The sequence below is a fragment of the Podarcis melisellensis genome, assembly GCF_964234715.1.
Source record: "Podarcis melisellensis genome assembly, chromosome: 1".
In the NCBI taxonomy this organism is placed as follows: domain Eukaryota; kingdom Metazoa; phylum Chordata; class Lepidosauria; order Squamata; family Lacertidae; genus Podarcis; species Podarcis melisellensis.
In genome coordinates, this window is record NC_138528.1 from 85,563,413 (window position 1) to 85,583,999 (window position 20,587).

The 20,587-nt window shown below is 46.2% G+C and overlaps 1 protein-coding gene across 11 annotated transcripts in view; it reads left to right on the plus strand.

Moving 5' to 3' along the window:
• The first annotated feature begins 13,459 nt into the window (after positions 1-13,459).
• TNS1 (tensin 1) overlaps positions 13,460-20,587 on the plus strand; it is a 323,516-nt gene continuing 316,388 nt past the window's right edge. For all 11 annotated transcript variants that reach the window (XM_081885288.1, XM_081885304.1, XM_081885307.1 and 8 more), the window contains exon 1: positions 13,460-13,597. In XM_081885288.1, the coding sequence (XP_081741414.1) occupies positions 13,475-13,597 (123 nt within the window). In that variant the 5' untranslated portion in view covers positions 13,460-13,474. The remainder of the gene's footprint in view (positions 13,598-20,587) is intronic.

Genomic DNA, 20,587 nt, shown 5'->3' on the forward strand with positions numbered 1-20,587 from the left:
TGTGTGTGTGTGTGTGTGTGTGTCTGTGCGCGCGCGCGCGCGCTTGATCTGGCAAAATTGAGGCTCTCGACGATGCCGAAGTTGGTTACTAGTTCCCAATTCCTCATTTGTTCCAAATCTAAAAGAAGAAGGAAAAGTTCATTGCGTCACACTGAACTCCAAAATCAGCTTTGGGGTTCCCCCACATCATATATCTCTAGGACTGGGGGACTCTCGACTTCGAGGCCATGGGCGTAGCCATGTGATGCGGTGGGAGCTGTCCGGATTTACATATAAGCTAACAAGCTATAGCTTAGGGCCCCACTCTCTTGGGGGCCCCCAAAAATTTTAAAGAAAAGTAAAAATGGATAATTCTTCTTAATTGTATTTCAGTTCAACAACTACTTTGATAAAATATATTTAAAAAATAAAAAAATTGTCCAGTAGCACCTTAGAGACCAACTAAGTTTGTTCTTGGTATATGCTTTCGTGTGCATGCACACTTCTTCAGATACATGCGTGCACACAAAAGCTTATACCAAGAACAAACTTAGTTGGCCTCTAAGGTGCTACTGGACTCTCTCTCTCTCTCTCTCTCTCTCTCTATATATATATATATATTGACTGCGTCAGACCAACACAGCTACCTACTTGAATCTAGAACGTTGATAAAATACATATTTTGTTATGTGTAAATGGCTTTAGATACCTTTTAGGTCCATAAATTACCATATAGCATATATTCAACACAAAAAGGCGACAATTTGTTGTTGACAAAGGACAGCTGGACATATAAAGGGCCCCGTTACCTTCAGTAGCTTAGCGCCTCGTCAAACCTAAATCCGGCCCTGCCCCCCCCAATTATCATTGAAAAACATTGAAAGTACTCAAATATCTGAGGTTCTGCGCCCCACCTCTCCCGCAGAAGCCTGCCCCTTGCAATGTGGTATTTATGTGGTATTTTCACTCATGATTTCCCAAGAAAAGCTCAATAACTTGATTTCCTTTAGAAAGCTCATGTTCAAGCCCAGCAAAGCCCAGCAAGCCCTTCATTCCAAATTCTGCTTCTGCAACACTCATGAATGTGTGGCGACATTGTAATAAAAAAAGTAAAAACTGGAATTCCCATCCCAAAATACACTTCAGACTGCTACAGATCATACACACCTGCATCCTAGAGAGACTCCTCTTTGTAATCGTGTTCAGTTCTGCCAAGTCCAGAGTTTCCTATGGGCACAAGGCATGGTCAAGCACATCTATGTACACCAAAATTTGCCAAGAATTTTACCAAAAATACCCCAAGCCTACCCCAAGATATGCTTTGGGGCACAATAAATCATGCACTCTTCAATCCAGAAAAGTGTCCTCTGCAAGATAGCACTGTATCCCCAGTGTTTCCTCCAGGAGTTATTTGTGCATGGTATGGTAGCACCATCTTCTGGGCATAGAGGGGAAAAACAGAAGACTATCTTTCAAAAAGACAAGCCTGGAATCTGCTTAATTCAGAGCCAATGAAAAAGAGGGAGGTAACCCCTCTGCCTAGACTCCTCTTACAAAGAAGATAAAAGTCCAGGCCTCAATAGAGGGGAATTTTAAATATTACAGAGGTGAAGTGTGATTATGCCACTTAGTACAATAAGATCAAGTGAGCCCCAGGGCCCATTTGGCAATCTAAGAAACTGTTGTGGCCACCAAAAAATACAAAATTAAAATTGAGGGTATTCAGAAACACACATGGAAATCCAGACAAATCACCTATACTTCTCAAAACAAACAAAACGTAGACAAAAACCAAACAAGCAGACAACCTCCCCAAATACAACAAAAATAAAATTTGAGAAGGGTAGTTAGTTTTTGTGGGCACCCAAGGGGGTGTCTGGGGGTGCTGTGTTGGAGACCATGTGGTTAGAGTATCAGACTAGGACTAAGGAGATCTGGATACAATCCCATTTGGCCAGGAAACTCCCTGGGTACCTTGATCCAGTTGGAAAACCTGTTTTTGAACCAAGTGCTGCTTTCACTTCTGGACAACTTCCAGGGATCATATGCCATTGTTGAACAGGGTAAGGGACAAAGATGGGTGAAGCAACCTATGTTAGCCTTTGCCCAGTAGGCTGGCTTTCTTTTATACTTTCTTGCCTTGGTGACGCATGTGACCCTCACCTGTCCTGAGCCTACTCCAGCTGAGGAATCACATGCCTTTTCCCCGAGCTAGCAAGCCCTACCTGGGCTGTGGGTCCTTGCCTGCCTTCCCTGTTTTCCTAAACTAGCAAGCAACTCCTCTTTCAGGCTGGCCCGCCACATAGCTGGGTTGCTCCCTACAGATCGCTCCCTTCCTGGCCTCCCAAATCATTGCTGCAGCCAAGTTGCCTTTTACGACTTGGCCAGTGTGTTTGTGTAATGGTTGTTTGCAGGACAGTGCCTAAAACACTCCCACTGCTCTGGCTTCATTGCACAATCCCTTTGTGCCTTGACAAGTGAAAACGTGTCACCCAGCAGAGGCTGCCAAGGCATATCAGAGACGGGACAGTGCTTGATTGCTGCGAAGCCAGAGGTATTTTGCCAAGACAAGAGCTCCATTGAACATCCCAGGGAGCCTTTGAAGGCGATTGTCTAGGGGGGAAGCAGTGCTTTTACAGTACCAAGGGGGCGGGTGGCAATCCTGAATCTACCAGCCCCACTCTCCCACGTTGTGTTTGTTGCCCGATAAATGTGCTTCCGGCCCAGTCTGGCTGCAGCTTGGAATGCTTATTAATAATTGACCAGACTAAGATGGTTCTTTTGTGCCAATCCTTCTTTCAGACAAATATTTCCAAGTCTCAGCAGACCCCATTGCTGGAGTGACTTCCTGTTGCCAGTGTGGCAGGGCTGTGGGGCAAAGAGAAAGTTTGTTTGTTTGCTGGTTGGCACGAGCAACACTTAAAATACCCCGTATCTTCACTCTGTGTGTTGCAGCAAGAATGTGGCTGCTCTCCAGGCAGGTCCTGCGCAGATGGAGAACACACTTTCGCTGCAGAAGGTCCAGTCCCTAACAACCCCACAATGACCTTGTGTCAAGGTCTCTGGACAAAAGTATCAGGCAGCAAGCAAGGTGGTGGGAAAGATCCTTCTCCATCTCAGACTCAAACTTTTCATAATGATGAGAACGAGAAGATTTACTGCAGGAAAGATGGTTGTGTCCAAGTTCCTCACATGCCATCAGGCGGCCAAAAGCAAGTGCTTCAAGTCTCTGCATGCAGCCTGCAGGCACTGTAGGACTCCTAGAACTGCCAAAAAGTGTTAGCTGTAACAGAATTAAACAACTGATAACATGCCTGCCTCCCTTTCACGCAAACACTGTGAATGATTTAATTAGTGACAAGTGCTTCTTAAAAGGCATTGATCCTCTGAGCTAGGATACCTGGGTAGCCATTAGTATCTTTCTCAATCAAAGATGACATTGCCTCTTGAAACAAGGCTTTCAATTGGCCATCCATTTTTAATGGTCTGGCAGGCTCTGCCCACAAAAAGTGAAGGAGGTGCCGGAACAAAAGGTGAAAATAATGGGACTCTCCTCTCAAACATATAGGAAGCTGTCTTGTACTGAGTCAGACCATTGGTCCATACAGCTCAGTATTGCCTATACTGATTCCATGATGTCAGGTAGGGGTTTTCCCTAGTCTTACTTGGAGGCAGTCCAGGGACTGGACCAATGCCCTTCTGCTCTATCATTGAGCTGCAGCCCTTCTACATGACATTGCAGAATAGGCTTAAAGGACAGGAGGGAAGGTGTGGTTGTTGTTGTTGTTGTTACAAAATGCCCACATTGGTTCCCTCTCCTCATTTCTGGGACTGTTAATTGCATGGTTAGCACAGGCCTCTGTAGCAGATGGTCATTCTCCTTGGCAATAAAGGGACCCTCTAAATGTTGCAATTCTTTTTTATATTGGCCAGGTGGTGTTGTGAATTATAGGTTGCGATGTGTGCAATGATGGACCGATAAGGGGCTGACAGTCGCGTACAATATTGGGCTGGTGAATGACTCTATTTCTTTGGGGAAGGAGCGTTTTCTGTGTTTGGCCAGGTGGGCAACTTCCTTGCCAATTAAGATAGGGAGATTTCTTGTTTCCATCCTCCAAAGAGCCCTGAATTAGGATGCCTTTTTCAATTTCCCTTAATGCTCAACGTTTTAATTAAAAATCCACCAAGGGACTTTGCCTTACATAATTCTGTCTTATTGGACAGACACCAACCATATATAGGGGAGCGAAGTCATCAGCTAAAGGGAAGCTTGCAAGGATTTCTACTTTCCTTGGGGAAATTGTGTCTCCTCCTCCTCCTGTCCCCATTTTACCTACAAATTGGAGATATTGTGAGTGTGTCTTGGATCAGACTCTGGTTTGAGACCTGGGCAGCGCAGACACAATACATTTAAAGTAAGTCCCCCCGCCAAGAATCCTGGGAACTGTAGTCTACCCCTCACAGAGTTAAAATTCCCGGCACCCTTAACAAACTACAGTTCCCAGGGTTCTTGTGGGAGGAGTGCTTTAAATGTATGGAGCATACCCTGTTCTGCTTTTCCATATGGAGCTGTCCAGCTATGGAATGTTGCTGAAACCAAACTGCCTGAAGGGCTGGGAGAGAGAGATTCTAGATTCAAACTGTGTGATCCAATCTCACAAGTCAGAGGTAAATCTACTCCTGGGTAGGCAAACTAAGGCCCGGGGCCAGATGTGGATGGTCTGGGAATCAGTGTGTTTTTACATGAGTAGAATGTGTCCTTTTATTTAAAATGCACCTCTGCGTTATTTGTGGGGCCTGCCTGGTGTTTTTACATGAGTAGAATGTGTGCTTTTATTTAAAATGTATCTCTGGGTTATTTGTGGGGCATAGGAATTTGTTCATTTTCTTTTCAAAATATAGTCTGGCCCCCCACAAGGTCTAAGGGACAGTGGACCAGCCCCCTGCTGAAAAAGTTTGCTGACCCCTGATCTACTCCTTTAGAAACTTGAAGCTAGTGTGAGTTCTCTAGGGAGCTTGGCTTGTGTAAGAAACTAAATCCACTTTCTTTTTAATTGCCTGCTTATAGGTATATAATCACAACCTCTTCTCTAGGAGTACGGTATTTTAACAATGTCAACCAAACATACCACCTAAAGTTGTCCATCTTCAAGAGTCATGAATAGTTCATTCTGCAAAATGGGAGTAAGTAAGGAAAGGAGAAAAGGAAAATGTGGCTGCGTTTGTCCTTTTTTTAAAAAAAAAAATTACATTAGGTTTCTATATCTTACCATAGCATGAAAAACTTCAATAAAAATCTTAATGCCAATAATTCATTCTTCAAAATGAAGCTGAACCATTATGGGGTGTGTAAACAGGACACCAATACCTTTGACTGTTGTTTTCTGAGGGTTGTGCAGCTGGTGCAGCCACCTTACTAAAGCCAAACACATCTGGATTTCGTCGGTGCCGGGAATGAAAATTGCCTGGGAATCCCATGTATGCCATCTTGAATACCATGATACAAGAAAGGTGTAAAGGCACTAAATAAAAATAAAATAATAGTTTTGCATATTTTTTGGCACAGAGTGGGGAATGATCTAGTTTGGCTTATAAATGATTTCTCAACTATGTAACCCACCTTCAGTCATAGGATCATTAGTAGGAACCAAATTGTTCTGTGTGGTTGGACAGGAGGGACATATTTCTTGGGAACACCACATAAGACACAGTCCCAGTGTACATGTTAGCACGGATCAAATGAAAGTTTCTTTAAGGAACACTCTAGTCTCCTGCTTACAAAGTCTGCAACAGGAAACTTCTCCCTCCAAGTTCCACGAGGTTATTCCATATCTCTTGTCAACAATTCCATTAGGTAGGATGGGAAATGGTGACTTGCCCAAAGCAAGCAAATGAACTTCATGGTAGACCGGATTATAGGTCTGAGTGCAACAATCTGTCCATTATTAGGTTTTGTAGATTTCAAGCTGCATTTTCCCCAAAGTAGTGACCAGTGCTTGGATCACCCCTTATTGATCAACTTCAATCTCCTCCCAATCAGAAATGCGTGGATGATGTCTATAAAAACATTATGCCCAGATTTACTCTCATGCAGATTTACATGTGTGCAGGCACTTTCAAATGCACAAACGTATACAGCTTGCCAGTGTTAGGATTAGTGCAGAGAAAAGTCAGATGTAATAAATTCCAGATGAGAACATTGCATTTAATTAACTGTCCCTGTTAATGTTTAAATGTGTGTGTGGAGGGGAGCATCTCAGGAAAGCTCACCATTCTTCAAGGCAATTTATTTCCTATGGTAACTCTGACATCATCTCTCTTTCATGCTAATGTGTATTCACATGTGTGCGTACACACACACACACACACACACACACACACACACACAGAAAACAATGTAGCAGAATATATACATGAGTAAGGGGGGTGCTGACTAAGAGCTCCCTCTGTAAATCTTACAGTTTCTGGTGCGGAGGTCAAAAGAGAGATTTGCATAGCTCTTCCCAAAGTGATTGCTTCCCACTGGTGAGATTTACAGAGAGGTGTGTTAACATAAGCAGAGGTAGAATTATGCCTTTTTTTCTAGACATAGAAAATACATGCATTCATGGCCATCTGCATGATCATAGAGAAAACAAGCTCAGTGTACACATCCAGAGCTTTGCTTAGTTCTGAATGCTCCTTACACAGGGCAGAGAGTGGGCCAGATGCCCTCTGCAATCAGAACATTCCATCCCATCCATCTATGGCTGCACACACATCCCCTACATTTAAAGCACGTGACTTGCCCTCCAAAGAATTTTGGGAACTGTAGTTTGTTACAGGTTCTGGGAAGCGTAGTTCTGTAAGGGGCAAACTACAGCTCCAGCTTTAAATGTATGGTGTGTAGGCTGCCTATGATTCATTGTCCCAGCTGTGCTCCTTCTTGTCTCATCTGATTAATATAATTTGCGGGTAATATTCACCATGCCTCTGCTTTGCTCAGCCATTGCCCTCTCCCTTTCTTCTCTGTTCGAATGGTACAGCACAGTCACACAAGGAGGGAGAGGCAAGCAGGCTCAAGTCTCATGGATTGGGAAACACACACCAGCTAAAAGTAGTGGTGGAGTGTCGAATGTTTAGGAGAAAATCATGAACTGCAGCACCTCCTGTTGGTTCCATGCAAGACCTTCAGGAGAATTGTGAAGTTCCTTTGTCACACACGGTTATGCTAGATGCGCACTCTTAGGCACAACTTGAATTCAGAGAGTTGGATCTCTCCAGCAAACCCCACCCGCCCAGCTCCATTCCCATGCCCTGTGGTGACTGTCAACTCCTGATTTCAATTAGTTGAGATATGGCAGGAATGTAACCCCCCCCCCAAGCAGGGGACTGACCTGGGCTTTCACTCTATGAAGGAAATTGATGGTGTAATGGTGAACGCTGCTGGGGAGGGAAGGCACGAGGTCAGACTCTGTCTGAGTTAGACTAACTCCCTCCCCTGGCTGCATTCTTGCCTCTTGACATTTGAAGGCCATTAAGGTTGGATCAGCGGATCAGGACTTTATTGTTTTATTTGGCAGTTTTCATTTCCACCTGGGGCAGCTTGGGGGAGACGTCAGCAAAGCAACAACGTAGGTCCTATCCTTACACAATACACATGAAGTGGAGGTTGGGATTGTGTCCATAGGCTCTGAGCCCTCTCCTGCCCCTTGATCCCCTGGTATCCTGGTCTCCTGTCTGCGCACTCCATCCCATCTGCATAAACTGACAAAACAGGTCTAGTCTGCCATCAAGTAGCCTTGTATTTGTAGCGCAGGTAATCGGGCTGAGTCCAGGTGAAGGCCAAGAAGTACAGATACTTCCTGATGGTGTAAGACTTTGCCATTCAAAGCTATTGCAGGAAGAGCTGGAGACCATATACATCATCTTATGCATTGCTATTCATTCAAAACCTCATCAAAAATTTGACAGGTCTTTATCTGACGGGACATGCAAGCCTCCAGGTGCTTCTGGACTCCAACATTCATCCATCCCTGTCAGCATGACTGATGACCAGGGATGATGGGAATTGTGGCCCAGTAATATCAGGAGAGCTGCAGGCTCCCCATCCCTGATCTAAATAGTGAGATTTTGCCTGAGTGCTTTTGCGTGTTCTACTTCTTTCACTATGATTTACCTACATAGGATATGCAGGTCTGCTATGAGCCTTTGGCTCTGGGAAGTGCCTGCTTTAATCATTGCTATCACTAACTGTGGGGGACTCCTCTGTCTGTGTTGCAGATGCTGTGATAGTAGCTGCACTTGAAGGACTGAAGCCTGAAAGAGGCTGAGTTCCAAGTTGTTCTCCACTCATGAGAGAGTGACGCAGCAGTCATCTTCCCCTCTGCTTTGTCAGTGATCAGGGTCACAGACTCTGTCCCCACACACAGTCCAAAAAGAAGACAATCATGGACTTACACAGCTGCAATCCCATCTTGTTCCTCTTCCAGACTTTCATCTGTTTTTCGCTGCTGTTGCTGACCCAGTCCTCTTGCCTCAGTTCCAGTTCTTCCAGCTACACCAAAAATAACTCCAAAGAACTGCAGGTCCTGAACTTCCAGTTGTAATTTTCAAACAGAGATTTATTTTTAAAAGCTAATCAACATTTGCCTGGGATTTGCCTAGCAACAAGTGAGATCTGGGGACAGGACAAAAGAGTGTGGGCATATGTCCATGACTAGATCTTAAGGATGGAGATTCCTCCCCACTCTGCCATACTCCACATGAAATCCAAGAGCGGTATAAACATCCATGTGGTGAAAGAAAGAGTTTGGTGAAGCCCTACACTGGGACATATGCCTGTGTAATTAGATGCCAAAATCGAGCCTCTCTCATTTAAGAATAGGTACCCCTTCAAACTAGTGCCTTTATACTGGACTGTCTGTTCATACCTCATTCTGCCTTATGAATTGTTCTGCAATGCTTCCCCAATATTATTGTATTATTGCTGCCTTTAGAGGCACACTTGTGCTATATAGTGCAACAGAAGTAGACCAAAAGGTATACCAGAACATTTGTGGTATAAAAAGAGGATTTCAGCAGGAAGTTAAGGCGCATGTACTAACTGGAAGCAAAGCAGCATGCCCTCCCCAAAACCTTTGCAGGTAAAAACACTTTTGCAAGCAGGATCGAGTATACCCAGCCAGATACCAGCATGAATGCAGAATAGAAAGACTGCACGGGGTGGGGGGTGGGGAGCTAGGTCCACACCCAGCCTGTTTTGCTGCTTTCCACCCCTACCCCCCTGTTGTGTAATGCTTTTTGCATTTGTTCAATATATCTGTGTAAAGATGAGAAGAGAAACAATGAGGGGTGTGGCGCAACAAGGGACAAATGTGACGTGTTAAGCCAGGTGGATTTACTTCCAAATAAATCCACCTGGAAGCATCCACTTGAGCTGACAGGATGGATGGCCTCTTCCAAGTGTAAACAACGGAAGAGCTATGCTAGCCTTTCATAACGCAGAGAGAAAGAAATGTGTTCAATGGCACATTGAGACTAACTTTTTTTAGAGGCTTTTATCTTCATAAATGAAGATACGAAGATGGAACTGAAAATGTTGTCCCTATTTTCAAAAAGGGGAAAAGAGAGGACCCAAATAATTACCGCCCAGTCAGTCTGACATCAATACCAGGGAAGATTCTGGAGCAGATCATTAAGCAAACAGTCTGTGAGCACCTAGAAAGGAATGCTGTGATCACCAATAGTCAGCATGGATTTCTGAAAAATAAGTCATGTCAGACTAACCTGATCTCGTTTTTTTGACAGAATTACAAGCCTGGTAGATGAAGGGAACACAGTGGATGTAGCCTACCTTGATTTCAGCAAGGCATTTGACAAGGTGCCCCATGATATTCTTGTAAAGAAGCTGGTAAAATGCGGTCTTGACTATGTTACCACTCAGTGGATTTGTAACTGGCTGACTGACCGAACCCAAAGGGTGCTCATCAATGGTTCCTCTTCATCCTGGAGAAGAGTGACTAGTGGGGTGCCACAGGGTTCTGTCTTGGGCCCGGTCTTATTCAACATCTTTATCAACGACTTGGATGATGGACTCAAGGGCATCCTGATTTGAGAGCAGTACATGTGAAAAGGATCTAGGAGTCTTGGTTGACCACAAACTTGACATGAGCCAACAGTGTGATGCGGCAGCTAATAAAGCCAATGCAATTCTGGGCTGCATCAATAGGAGTATAGCGTCTAGATCAAGGGAAGTAATAGTGCCACTGTATTCTGCTCTGGTCAGACCTCACCTGGAGTACTGTGTCCATTTCTGGGCACCACAGTTCATGAAGGACACTGACAAACTGGAACGTGTCCAGAGGAGGGCAACCAAAATGGTCAAAGGCCTGGAAACAATGCCTTATGAGGAACGGCTAAGGGAGCTGGGCATATTTAGCCTGGAGAAGAGGAGATTAAGGGGTGATATGATAGCCATGTTCAAATATATAAAAGGATGTCACATGGAGGAGGGAGAAAGGTTGTTTTCTGTTGCTCCAGAGAAGCGGACACGGAGCAATGGTTCCAAACTACAAGAAAGAAGATTCCACCTAAACATTAGGAAGAACTTCCTGACAGTAAGAGCTGTTCGACAGTGGAATTTACTGCCAAGCAGTGTGGTGGAGTCTCCTTCTTTGGAGGTCTTTAAGCAGAGGCTTGACAACCATATGTCATGAATGTTCTGATGGTGTTTCCTGCTTGGCAGGGAGTTGGACTCAATGGCCCTTGTGGTCTCTTCCAACTCTATGATTCTATGATTCTATGCATGGTTCAAGTATGTTTAGGTCACTGCCCAAGGCTGCTGTTTCAAATTGCAAGAGCATTTACTGATGGTAAACACGCCGGCCTTTTGCGGGCCCAGCTACCTCATCACAAACAGAATTTGTAGTGAGTATATATAGACACTTGCCTATAATTTCAAGGACAAGCTTAAAGCAGGTCAGTATCCCTCCTGATGTCTGTTCTGATGTAGTGAGGGACTTTATGGGGAGGGAATTAGAACCTCTTTAAAGAGGCACCTATTTTCCCAGTGCAAAATGTAGAACCAGAACTATAATCATAGACAAATAAGGGTCAGGCTGCCCCAGCTGTTTCCAGTTATGTTTTGGGACCTATTTGGGAGTGGGGGGCGGGACAGGTTAGAGCTGGAGCAGGCAGTGTTCAGAAAAGCAGAGGTCTCTTCCCTTTGCTTGACACAACCAACAACTGGACAGGCATCCCTTTTCAAAATCTCTGGTGAGAATTGTGAAATTGCACGCCCACGCAAGCAGAAATTATGCCTGCTTGTAAACATGTCTCTTTTTATTTCCTATGTTATTTCTCACCATGGAGACTATGGGGAATTCTCTAAAGGAGCAGTGCTGTTTCACACAGTGTAATAGAAATAAAACTAACCCCCAACCCTAAACCTGGCTATTTGCAAATGTAAAAGGAAGAAAGGAGGGAGGGTGGGAGGGAAGACTACCTTATATTGGGTTGGTGAGAGCTCTTTGGTGTCTTGAATGAGAGCCTTTAGCTATTGGGATCCTTTGCAGCTGTGGTTAGTTCAGAAAAGCAGAATTGATAGATGCAGCCATGCCTGCTCACAGCCATGCCCCTTCTAAGATTACGCAAACTTCTAGAATTATGCAATAATCTTATAATTATACAACAATAATAATTAAAATGCAATGCAGCAGTCAGTGCAGATCTCCATGTGCTGCCTCTCAGCTGAATCTACTCTTTTCTGTGCACACACGGGGCAAACGGTTTAGAGTGCTGCAGTAATTTCATACAGGGTGGCGTCAGTTGTGTTTTCCATGAAGTTTCACTGTACCTAACAAAACTTGCATGCCATTTTCTTAGAAGTGAAGCAGCTCTCTCCAAGTTTTAAAGAAGATTGTTGCTAACATGGTTAAGTTTTCTATTGTAATCGATCCTATATGTTTGGCATTTATAGATATATTTCCCCCAAAGTGTGTCGTGAGGACTTATATAACTACTTTTGTCTGATATGTCCATCCATCCCCACATGCCTGCCCCCAAATTGTAGTCCCTGCCGAGCCCAAGGGACTAGATCAGCTACCATAGCAACACTGCATCTATGATAGCGCTTTATGCTTTACAATAGGGGAAAGGAACCTAAGGCTTGGGGGCCAAATGCCTCTCTGTCTGGCCCTCAGGACTTTCCCCAGGTCACACCCCTCACTGGCTCTGCTCCACATCCTCAAGTGCATTTGCCCAGCTGGAATGTGTTCTTCCTTGAGCAAAAGTAGTACCTCTTGCTTGTCTAGCTAGAAGATGGTAGAGATGGGAGTCTGAGCCTAGAAACCTCTGACTTTTTGTGCTGCTGGTATGTAGCCTAGCCTACAGTGCAAAAGTAAGAGCCGCACCCATTGCCCCGCCTCTTTTGCCTTTGGCCCCACACACCCCAGTGTGTGGCCCCTGAGGAATGTGGCCCCTAGGGCTGAAAAAGCTCCCCAGCTCCTGATTCCAAAGAGTTGGACAATGCCATCTGCCCTGTGCTCAGTCTAGGAAGGGACAGCTGTTTCCATCCAGAGGAAGCGGCAGCTCACGAATCTAATCGGTACATAGAGGGATCCCCATTCCTATGAAGGTCGTGAAGTCAACATTATGGGCACTCTGCACGGGCATATATCCCATGGGAAGCAAGGCAGGCATAACACAGGTGCCAGTTCTGTGGGTCTCTGTGACAGGCTGTGAGGGAGCCAGCCAGGGCGCCTTTGGGGGAGTTTACTGCTCTTTCTCCCCCTGCGACCTTCCTTCTCCTGCGTGCCCGCTCCAGTGTCAGGGTGCCCTGCCCCACTGTGCCATCTCCCTCTCCCTCGCTCTCTTTCTTTCACAGCCCTGCACAGTTTCCCCTTTGTTCTTTCCTGAGGAGAGAGGATCGTGTGTGCATGCCTGTGCCAGCTTTCCCTGAGCTTCCTCTCTCCCCTCTTTCTGGGACACCGTCCCTGCGCTAGCAAATGGGTCCGTCTGCCTCCATAGGCGACACCCACACACCCCAATCGCTCCCCTCTCTCTAGGCAGGGTGCCACCTGATTCTGAGAAATTCCTCGGGCCGGGTGAGCTTTCCCTCCCTCCGCCCCCCCAAGCGAGGTGCGTGTTTGTGGAGGGGGGGTTCGCCCTTGAATCCTCCCCTCTCGCGTCCCTTTTGGAGAGAGGCGCAGAAGTGGGGAGAAGTTCGTTCGAGCGCGCGCGCGTGAGCTAGGGGGGGAAGGTACCTTGACCCAACCTCAGGGAGGAGAAGGGGAGGAGGAGGGGAGGAGGAGCAGCAGCAGCCCAGCGGGTTGAGCCAGGCAGCCCTTTCCACACTCAGGCAACTCTCCCCTCGAAGCACCTGCAGCTTTGGGTTGCCCTGAGCTGCCCCCTTCTCCGGGCAGCTGGAGCTCTCGAAGCCTGGAGTGCAGGGGCTTCTTCGCTGCCTCAGTCCCCTCCCCTTCCCCTGGCAGGCTTTGCGCGGGAACCGGGTTGAATGGGATGTACCGTGAGCCTGGTGTGCTGTGAGGGGAGCCCTCGGCCCGTTCCCCTGCCCGGGCCACTGAGGCACCGAGGGACAGCGGCGGCGGCGCCTCAGAAAAGGAAGCAGCTGCCAAGGGTGAGTAATGAGTCCCTGAGGAGAAAGTCAGGGGGGTGTGAAGGGAGAGAGGCAGCTAAGAAGAGTCAGAAACTTTTTTTTTAAAGGGAGGGGAGGAATAAAAGGGAAGCAGGGAAAGGAAGGGGGTTTAGAAGGAGCTGGGTGGTGGCAGGTGTGCAGGACTCTGAGGGGACAACGGCAGCCATTTCAGGAGCTGGCCCGTTAGGGTGAAGGGGTCTCTGTCCCATCCAACTCAGTCTACTGCCGGCCAGACCCCAAACTGCTTGTGCCAAAGGGTGCCCAGGCCTGTCAACTTCATTCACAGGAGGTGTGTTGCAGAGAGAGGGCAGATAGGAAGGAGACTGGCTTTTATTGGCTCTGCCTGGCCTTGGCTTGGCCCCCAGCTCTTGTTGGGCTCCTTGGCCTCTGCCCTCCTAATCCCAATGGGCCCCAGCTGCCCCTGGAAGGAACGGAGATAAAGGGAAGGAGAGGTGGGTCAGTCGAAGCGAACTCAGTCGAGTGGATCATCCTCAGGATTTGTCACAAGGGCCCACTGACACGTGGCTTGTGCGGTTTAAGCAGTGCTGTGCTGCCACACGCAGCTGTTTGGGCAACTTACTTGCTACGTGCTTAGCACAGCCTTGGTTGGAGAGGCAGGGAGGGTTTCTGCTGACTATGTGTAGCATGATCATGTGAACTTGCCCTCATTTTCTGTGGTGTGGTGAGAAAGAGACTGAAGCCGGTGATTTTTGACAGAAGAAAAGAGGCATCACTGGGGGGGGGGGGATGTGTTATTGGGGGTCTGCAATCAATTAAGAAATGCTCAGGGTTGAGGCTGTCAGTCCTGTTCTCCAATTCAGAGCTCACACGACCTATGAAATTTTGGACAACTGAAGACTTTTATTTTCCCATTTACCTTTGATAGCTGAATGACCATGGCTTTGGATCTGCTACATTTGTGTTTCTTTTCTTTGTTTATCCCCCCCCCCCCCAGTATTTCATTCTCATGGTTGCCAAGCTTTGGCCACCTATGGCTTCCAAAGGGAAGTCCACAAGCAAAACATGAGCATAATAGCCCTCTCTCACAACTGATCCCCAGCAACTGCTGTATCAGAGGTAATATAGCTACTGAGACGGAAAGTCTCATCCACCATGAACTTACTTAATCTCCTTTTACTGCTATCCACATCTGTGGCTACCACTACATCTCAGGGTAGTGAATTCCATAACTTAACTATGCACTGTTTGAAGAAGTACATAAAGTCCTGGGAGATGAGGGTTAATTTGAGGGAAGGTCTGAAGGGAATGTTGGGTGCATGAGAGTGGGCAAACTGGTAGTGATATGAAAGGACTGGGGACCTTACAGCAGCTGGGTTAGGCATCTGAAAGATGGGGCACCCCATCAAATTTAAGTCATTTCTGAGAGATTGATCCTGATGTTCATGGTACAACATGGAACATGTCAGAAAGAAGGGGGGAGGGAATAATTGTTTGGCCTATTTGTTGATGATCTGAACAACAGGATTAAACCATAGAGAGGTATATTGAAGTTAAATATCTGGAGAAATGTCCCAGCTATTGCAGCAGTCAGCTTGCCTAAGGAAGTTGTGGCATATCATAGCTCGGAGGTCTTTGTGGAGAAGCTGTACAGGTATCCATCAAAGATGTTTTAGCACACAACGATTCAATCTCAGGGCAAAAGTTTGGATGGGTGTCTTCCAGGAATGATTCTCTGCCAGTTTCATTCCCATTCAAATTGAAAGTAGCAGCCACTGTTCTTCTCCCTGCAACCTGCATTTAGGAGGAAGGAAGGAAAGAAGGAAGGGCCCAGAATAGAAAGAAAGGAAAAACACCCTCCTAGACTCTGTTTTATGCTTCTCAGTTTTAAATATGAGCACAGTGCCAGAGTGTGGTCACGCCTCATACACCTATAGTGTTGGCAAACCTGCATTGCCCAGAACAGCTTAGCCAACATGCAGCAGCTCTCTATTTTTGGAGCCCCAAGGTCTATACTTAAGCTGAGGCCAGGCTATTTGGAGACGATGTTGCCTTTTCTTTCGCTTGGGGAAAGAGACTCACATTTCCTGCTTTTCAGCTGTGCTGGCTGGGGCTGATGAGAGCTGTAGCCCAAACATCCACAGGGCATTGGCTTGGGGGAAATGGAAGCCATGTATTCCTGGTAACCTTTGCCGTCTTGTCGTCCTCCCTTATTAAGCCACCCACAGTGGTAGGGAAGAGGGAGAAAGCAAGATCACCTGGGGAAAACAAAAGAGGAGACATTAGCAGGCAAACATGCGCCTATGCACTCATCACGTCACTTGTCACCATATAATAAGCAGGCCTCTCTGTGTGTGGGTGGAAGCCTGTGTGCCATTGGCCTGTTGCCCTCTCAGATATGCCCAGTGGGGGGGGGGAATGAGCAGGCATCCGCTCTTCATGTCTTCTTCTTCAGCCTGCCAACTAACATGCCATCCCATACAGACAAGCTTGCACTGCTGCTGAAACACTATTGTGCCTAGGTTCTGTCTTCTTGAGCACTCCCTCATGCTGTAGCCAGCACCAGTTTGCATTCCACTAAATGGCATTGGGCTATTTCTGCCCAGTCCATGTTCACTGCTGCTGTTGGGCTCTTTTCCAGAGGACTGTAGAGAACTGGGCTAACTTGCAAAAACTGCAAGGGAGCTAAAGATGCTCCCCCTTTCAGTTCCTTCTGATATCATTTCACTTTGGCCATTTTTTATTTCCAACAGCAAACATGATGTGGCATTCATCTGGCTTTGACCACCTGCAAATCTATTGACGTAATCTGCTGCCTCTTAATCCTCTCCTAAGGGTTGCTTTAATAAAGGGAAAGGTCAGGGTTTTTCACCAGGTGATACAACAACTTCTGAGAAGTGATTGTGCAGCAGGCAGAGAAAGTTACTATTTGCCTCTGTCTATTGGCTCCAATGGATGCTCTCCAATGGATGCAAGTAGTAGCCTCTGAGAGGTGATTTTTGTGGAGGCTGTGGTCCCCAGAGCTGCTTTATTAACTGTTGCCTCATATCAACAGTCTCTAGACTAGTGGGTTTTTGTAAGAGTATTCTGCAACCTGACATTGATGCAATAATAGTGCATTAGTGGTGGATTTATAATGGGTAAGGTATAGGACCCCTCAACAGATAAGTCCAGTCAAACTTGACTATGGGGTGCAGCATCCAAATATCATTCTGCAGTTGTCCGGCAATGGTTGCCGAATGAGATTGCATTATTGAAATCTCAAGGGACACCCTCGCGCTACAGCGCAACAAGAGTGGGGCAGGGGGGAAAAGCAGCCCAGGACATTTGTGGTATGGAAAATTACAGGATTTCAGCAGGAACTTACAGAAAATGTGCTGATTAGAAATCACCCTCTTTAAACCTGGGACATCATTTACATTAAATTCCTGAGTTGTAATTCATTTGTATGGCCCATTGGCCTCAGGGCATCTTTCACTACTCATGCCACAGATGAATGCTGTTAATGTGGAATAGCAAGAGGTTTGTCATTTGGAAGCACTTTCTGACCTGTGTGGTGTTTACAGCCCAAACCGAGTTAAGTCGCCCACATGGAAACTCCCCCAGTTGGTTCAAATGCTCCAGTTCCAATGAGCCTTCAGTTCATGTGAGGGACAAGATCCTTTTGCAGCACAGTCCCCACTCTTTACTCACAGAACAGCCTATTTTCAGATTATAAGGAAGCTTTTGTGTGCAGTCCGATTAGCCAAGGTATTTACATTACAGCTGAAAGCATTAACTGATAAGAAGTCTCATTCTTATCGAAAGCAGCTGAGCTCGGGAACAACTCTGAATTTTTATTCTGGGCCAGGAAAAACCAGAACTGGAAAGTGATAACCTTAATTTATTAGTGCCAAACTAAAAACAATACAAAACTAATTTGAATATCATAGCTGAGCCATGGAATATGCAAAGCAAGAATACTTCTGAGTGTATGCAGAGCACAAGGCCAGGGCTTCCACTGTCCCAGGCAGCTGATCTGGGATGTCATGAAAGGTCAGGAAATTGTTACTTTTTAATTATTATTAATTTTTAAAATTGTTGTTACTTTTTAATTATTATTAAGTTTTTAGTTATATTTTTCCTCCTGGGGGGAAGAGAGCTTGTGGGGCTCCCTGACTCAGGTGCCAACATATCTTAATCAGCCTAAGACGCGGGTGGTGCTGTTGTCTAAGCCTATTGGGCTTGCTTGCCGATCAAAAGGCCAGCGGTTTGAATCCCCGCGTAGGGGTGAGCTCCCATTGCTCTATCCCACCTCCTGCCAATCTAGCAGTTTGAAAGCACACCAGTGCAAGTAGATACATAGTTACCGCTGCAGGGGAAAGCTAAATGGCATTTCCGTGTGCTCTGGTTTCCATCACGGTGTTCTGTTGTGCCAGAAGCTGTTTAGTCATGCTGGCCGCACGACCGAGAAAGCTGTCTGTGGACAAACACCGGCTTCCTCGGCCTGAAGGCAAGATGAGCACCACACCCTACAGTCATCTTAGACTGGACATAACTGTCCAGGGGTCCTTTACCTTTACCTTTACCTTAGTCAGCCTTCGATACTAGGCACCTTAGCAGGGGATGGGGAGATTTGCTATTCCATGTCAGGCAGCATAATGTCTTGGGTTGTCTGTGTGAAAGAGAGGTTCTTGTCCATACACAACGCTCAGGACCCACAGCCTGTCCACACAATAATAGAATTCAGGAGTCAGGTGCCCCCAGGGCAGATAGCATAGCAACCTTCAGTCTCACCAACTCTTATCTTTTCATTTTAGAAATTATGCACCAGATAGTTATCCTAGCGGGGAATGCCAACTTGTCTGTCTGCCACATTTTTTTCCAGGAGGCGTCTCTGGCTTGTTATGAGATTAATTTCACTGGCTTCTGATTAATCTCAGCCTGAAGATAATCTTTTGTTTGTGACATCTGTTCAGTTGCCGTGGAAATCATTAGGATCCCCTTTCACTAATGGGAGAGGAGCTCTAGAAAAGGTTGAAAGAGAAGCAGGTGAAGAGACATATATTGAGTCTGCAGATACAGTGGGGGCTGGCCTGCTAAGGCAAATACAGTGGTACCTTGGGTTACATACGCTTCAGGTTACAGACTCCGCTAACCCAGAAATATTACCTCGGGTTAAGAACTTTGCTTCAGGATGAGAACAGAAATTGTGTAGGGCAGTGCAGCGGCAGCAGGAGGCCCCACTAGCTAAAGTGGTGCTTCAGGTTAAGAACAGTTTCAGGTTAAGAACGGACCTCCAGAATGAATTAAGTTCTTAACCCGAGGTACCACTGTAGAGCAGGGCCCCACCAACCTCAATCTGCTTTCAGCCAATCCCTACCCTGAGTGCCTTCTCACTTATAACTAGTTCGGGTGGCAGATGTCAGTTTCCTCTTCCTTAGTCTCAGTGCAGCCACTTTTAGAACCCAGCAGGGTGGGAGATGGGAACAAAACTAGAATTAGCTGGACCGGCCCATCATCTGGCACCACCTACTGTTGGCCTCCCTGCTTTCTGCCCTACCAGCTTCAATGGACACCCTTGTTTGGTACTCAAGGCCGTGCTGCACTTGCAGAATAGGGCTTGTTTCCAGGTCGGGGGATAAAATGAAACCAAGGTCAGTAAAATGGCTCCATTTCAAAGTGCTTTGAATCTTAGCCTTCAGCTATGTCAGTCCACCTGCTCAGATTCCCATTTCAGACAGAACCTCTTTCTCTTCTGCCCTAAAATGTGGTGTAGATGCAAAACACTGTTGTGCCTTTTTCATTCCAAAAGAGAAAAATAGTTTTGTGGTGTGTGTGTGTGTGTGTGTCTTTTTCTTGCATTTATTTGTACTATACACCTCTCTCAGGGTTGTCAAGGAGGGGAGCGTTCCAGGTTTAGCCCATGGGGTACCATTTTAGCTTCTTTTCCACAAGAGCAAAAAGATCAGTGCATGAGTACAGCCCTGAACACAATTGCCAACTGTCTTATTTTGCCTGAACAGAACTGAAAACCACAACAAAATCAAAACCACCCCTTTCATGATGAAAAACTATTCTGTTGTTGTTCTTTTTAAAAAAACTGTTTGGCCAAGCCCACTCAAGTTTAAATACACATCTATATAAAGCAGAACAATCTCTCTCCCCTTCACACACAAACACACACATAAACTGTGCACACACTGTGCCTTTAAAGCACAAAGAATTCTGGACGGTGTAGTTTACCCCTCACAGAGTTACAATTTCCAGCAACCCTTAAGAGGCAAACAGTGCCCAGAATTCTTTGAGAGGGGATATGTGCTTTCAGCATCTTAAAAAGTAGAGACATCACCTGGCCAACAAAAGTCCGTATAGTAAAAGCTATGGTTTTCCCAGTAGTGATGTATGGAAGTGAAAGCTGGACTATAAAGAAGGCTGATCGCCGAAGAATTGATGATTTTGAATTATGGTGCTGGAGGAGAATCTTGAGAGTCCCATGGACTGCAAGAAGATCAAACCTATCCATTCTTAAGGAAATCAGCCCTGGGTGCTCACTGGAAGGACAGATCCTGAAGCTGAGGCTCCAATACTTTGGCCGCCTCATGAGAAGAGAAGACTCCCTGGAAAAGACCCTGATGTTGGGAAAGATAGAGGGCACAAGGAGAAGGGGATGACAGAGGATGAGATGGTTGGACAGTGTTCTCGAAGCTACCAGCATGAGTTTGACCAAACTGCGGGAGGCAGTGGAAGACAGGAGTGCCTGGCGTGCTCTGGTCCATGGGGTCATGAAGAGTCGGACACGACTAAACAACAACAAATATGCTTTGAGTGTGCTCTACAGGTATAGTGTGGAGAGAGAGAGAGAGAGAGAGAGAGAGAGAGAGAGAGATTCCTTCCCTAGAACTCCACACAGTATGTATACAGAGTTATAGCATTATTAAGTGGCAGGACTGCTGTGAAAGTGCACTGACTGAGATCTGTTATAGCGAACCATTTCTCTCCAGGGTCAAGCTTAGGACAAACTGATTAAGTGAG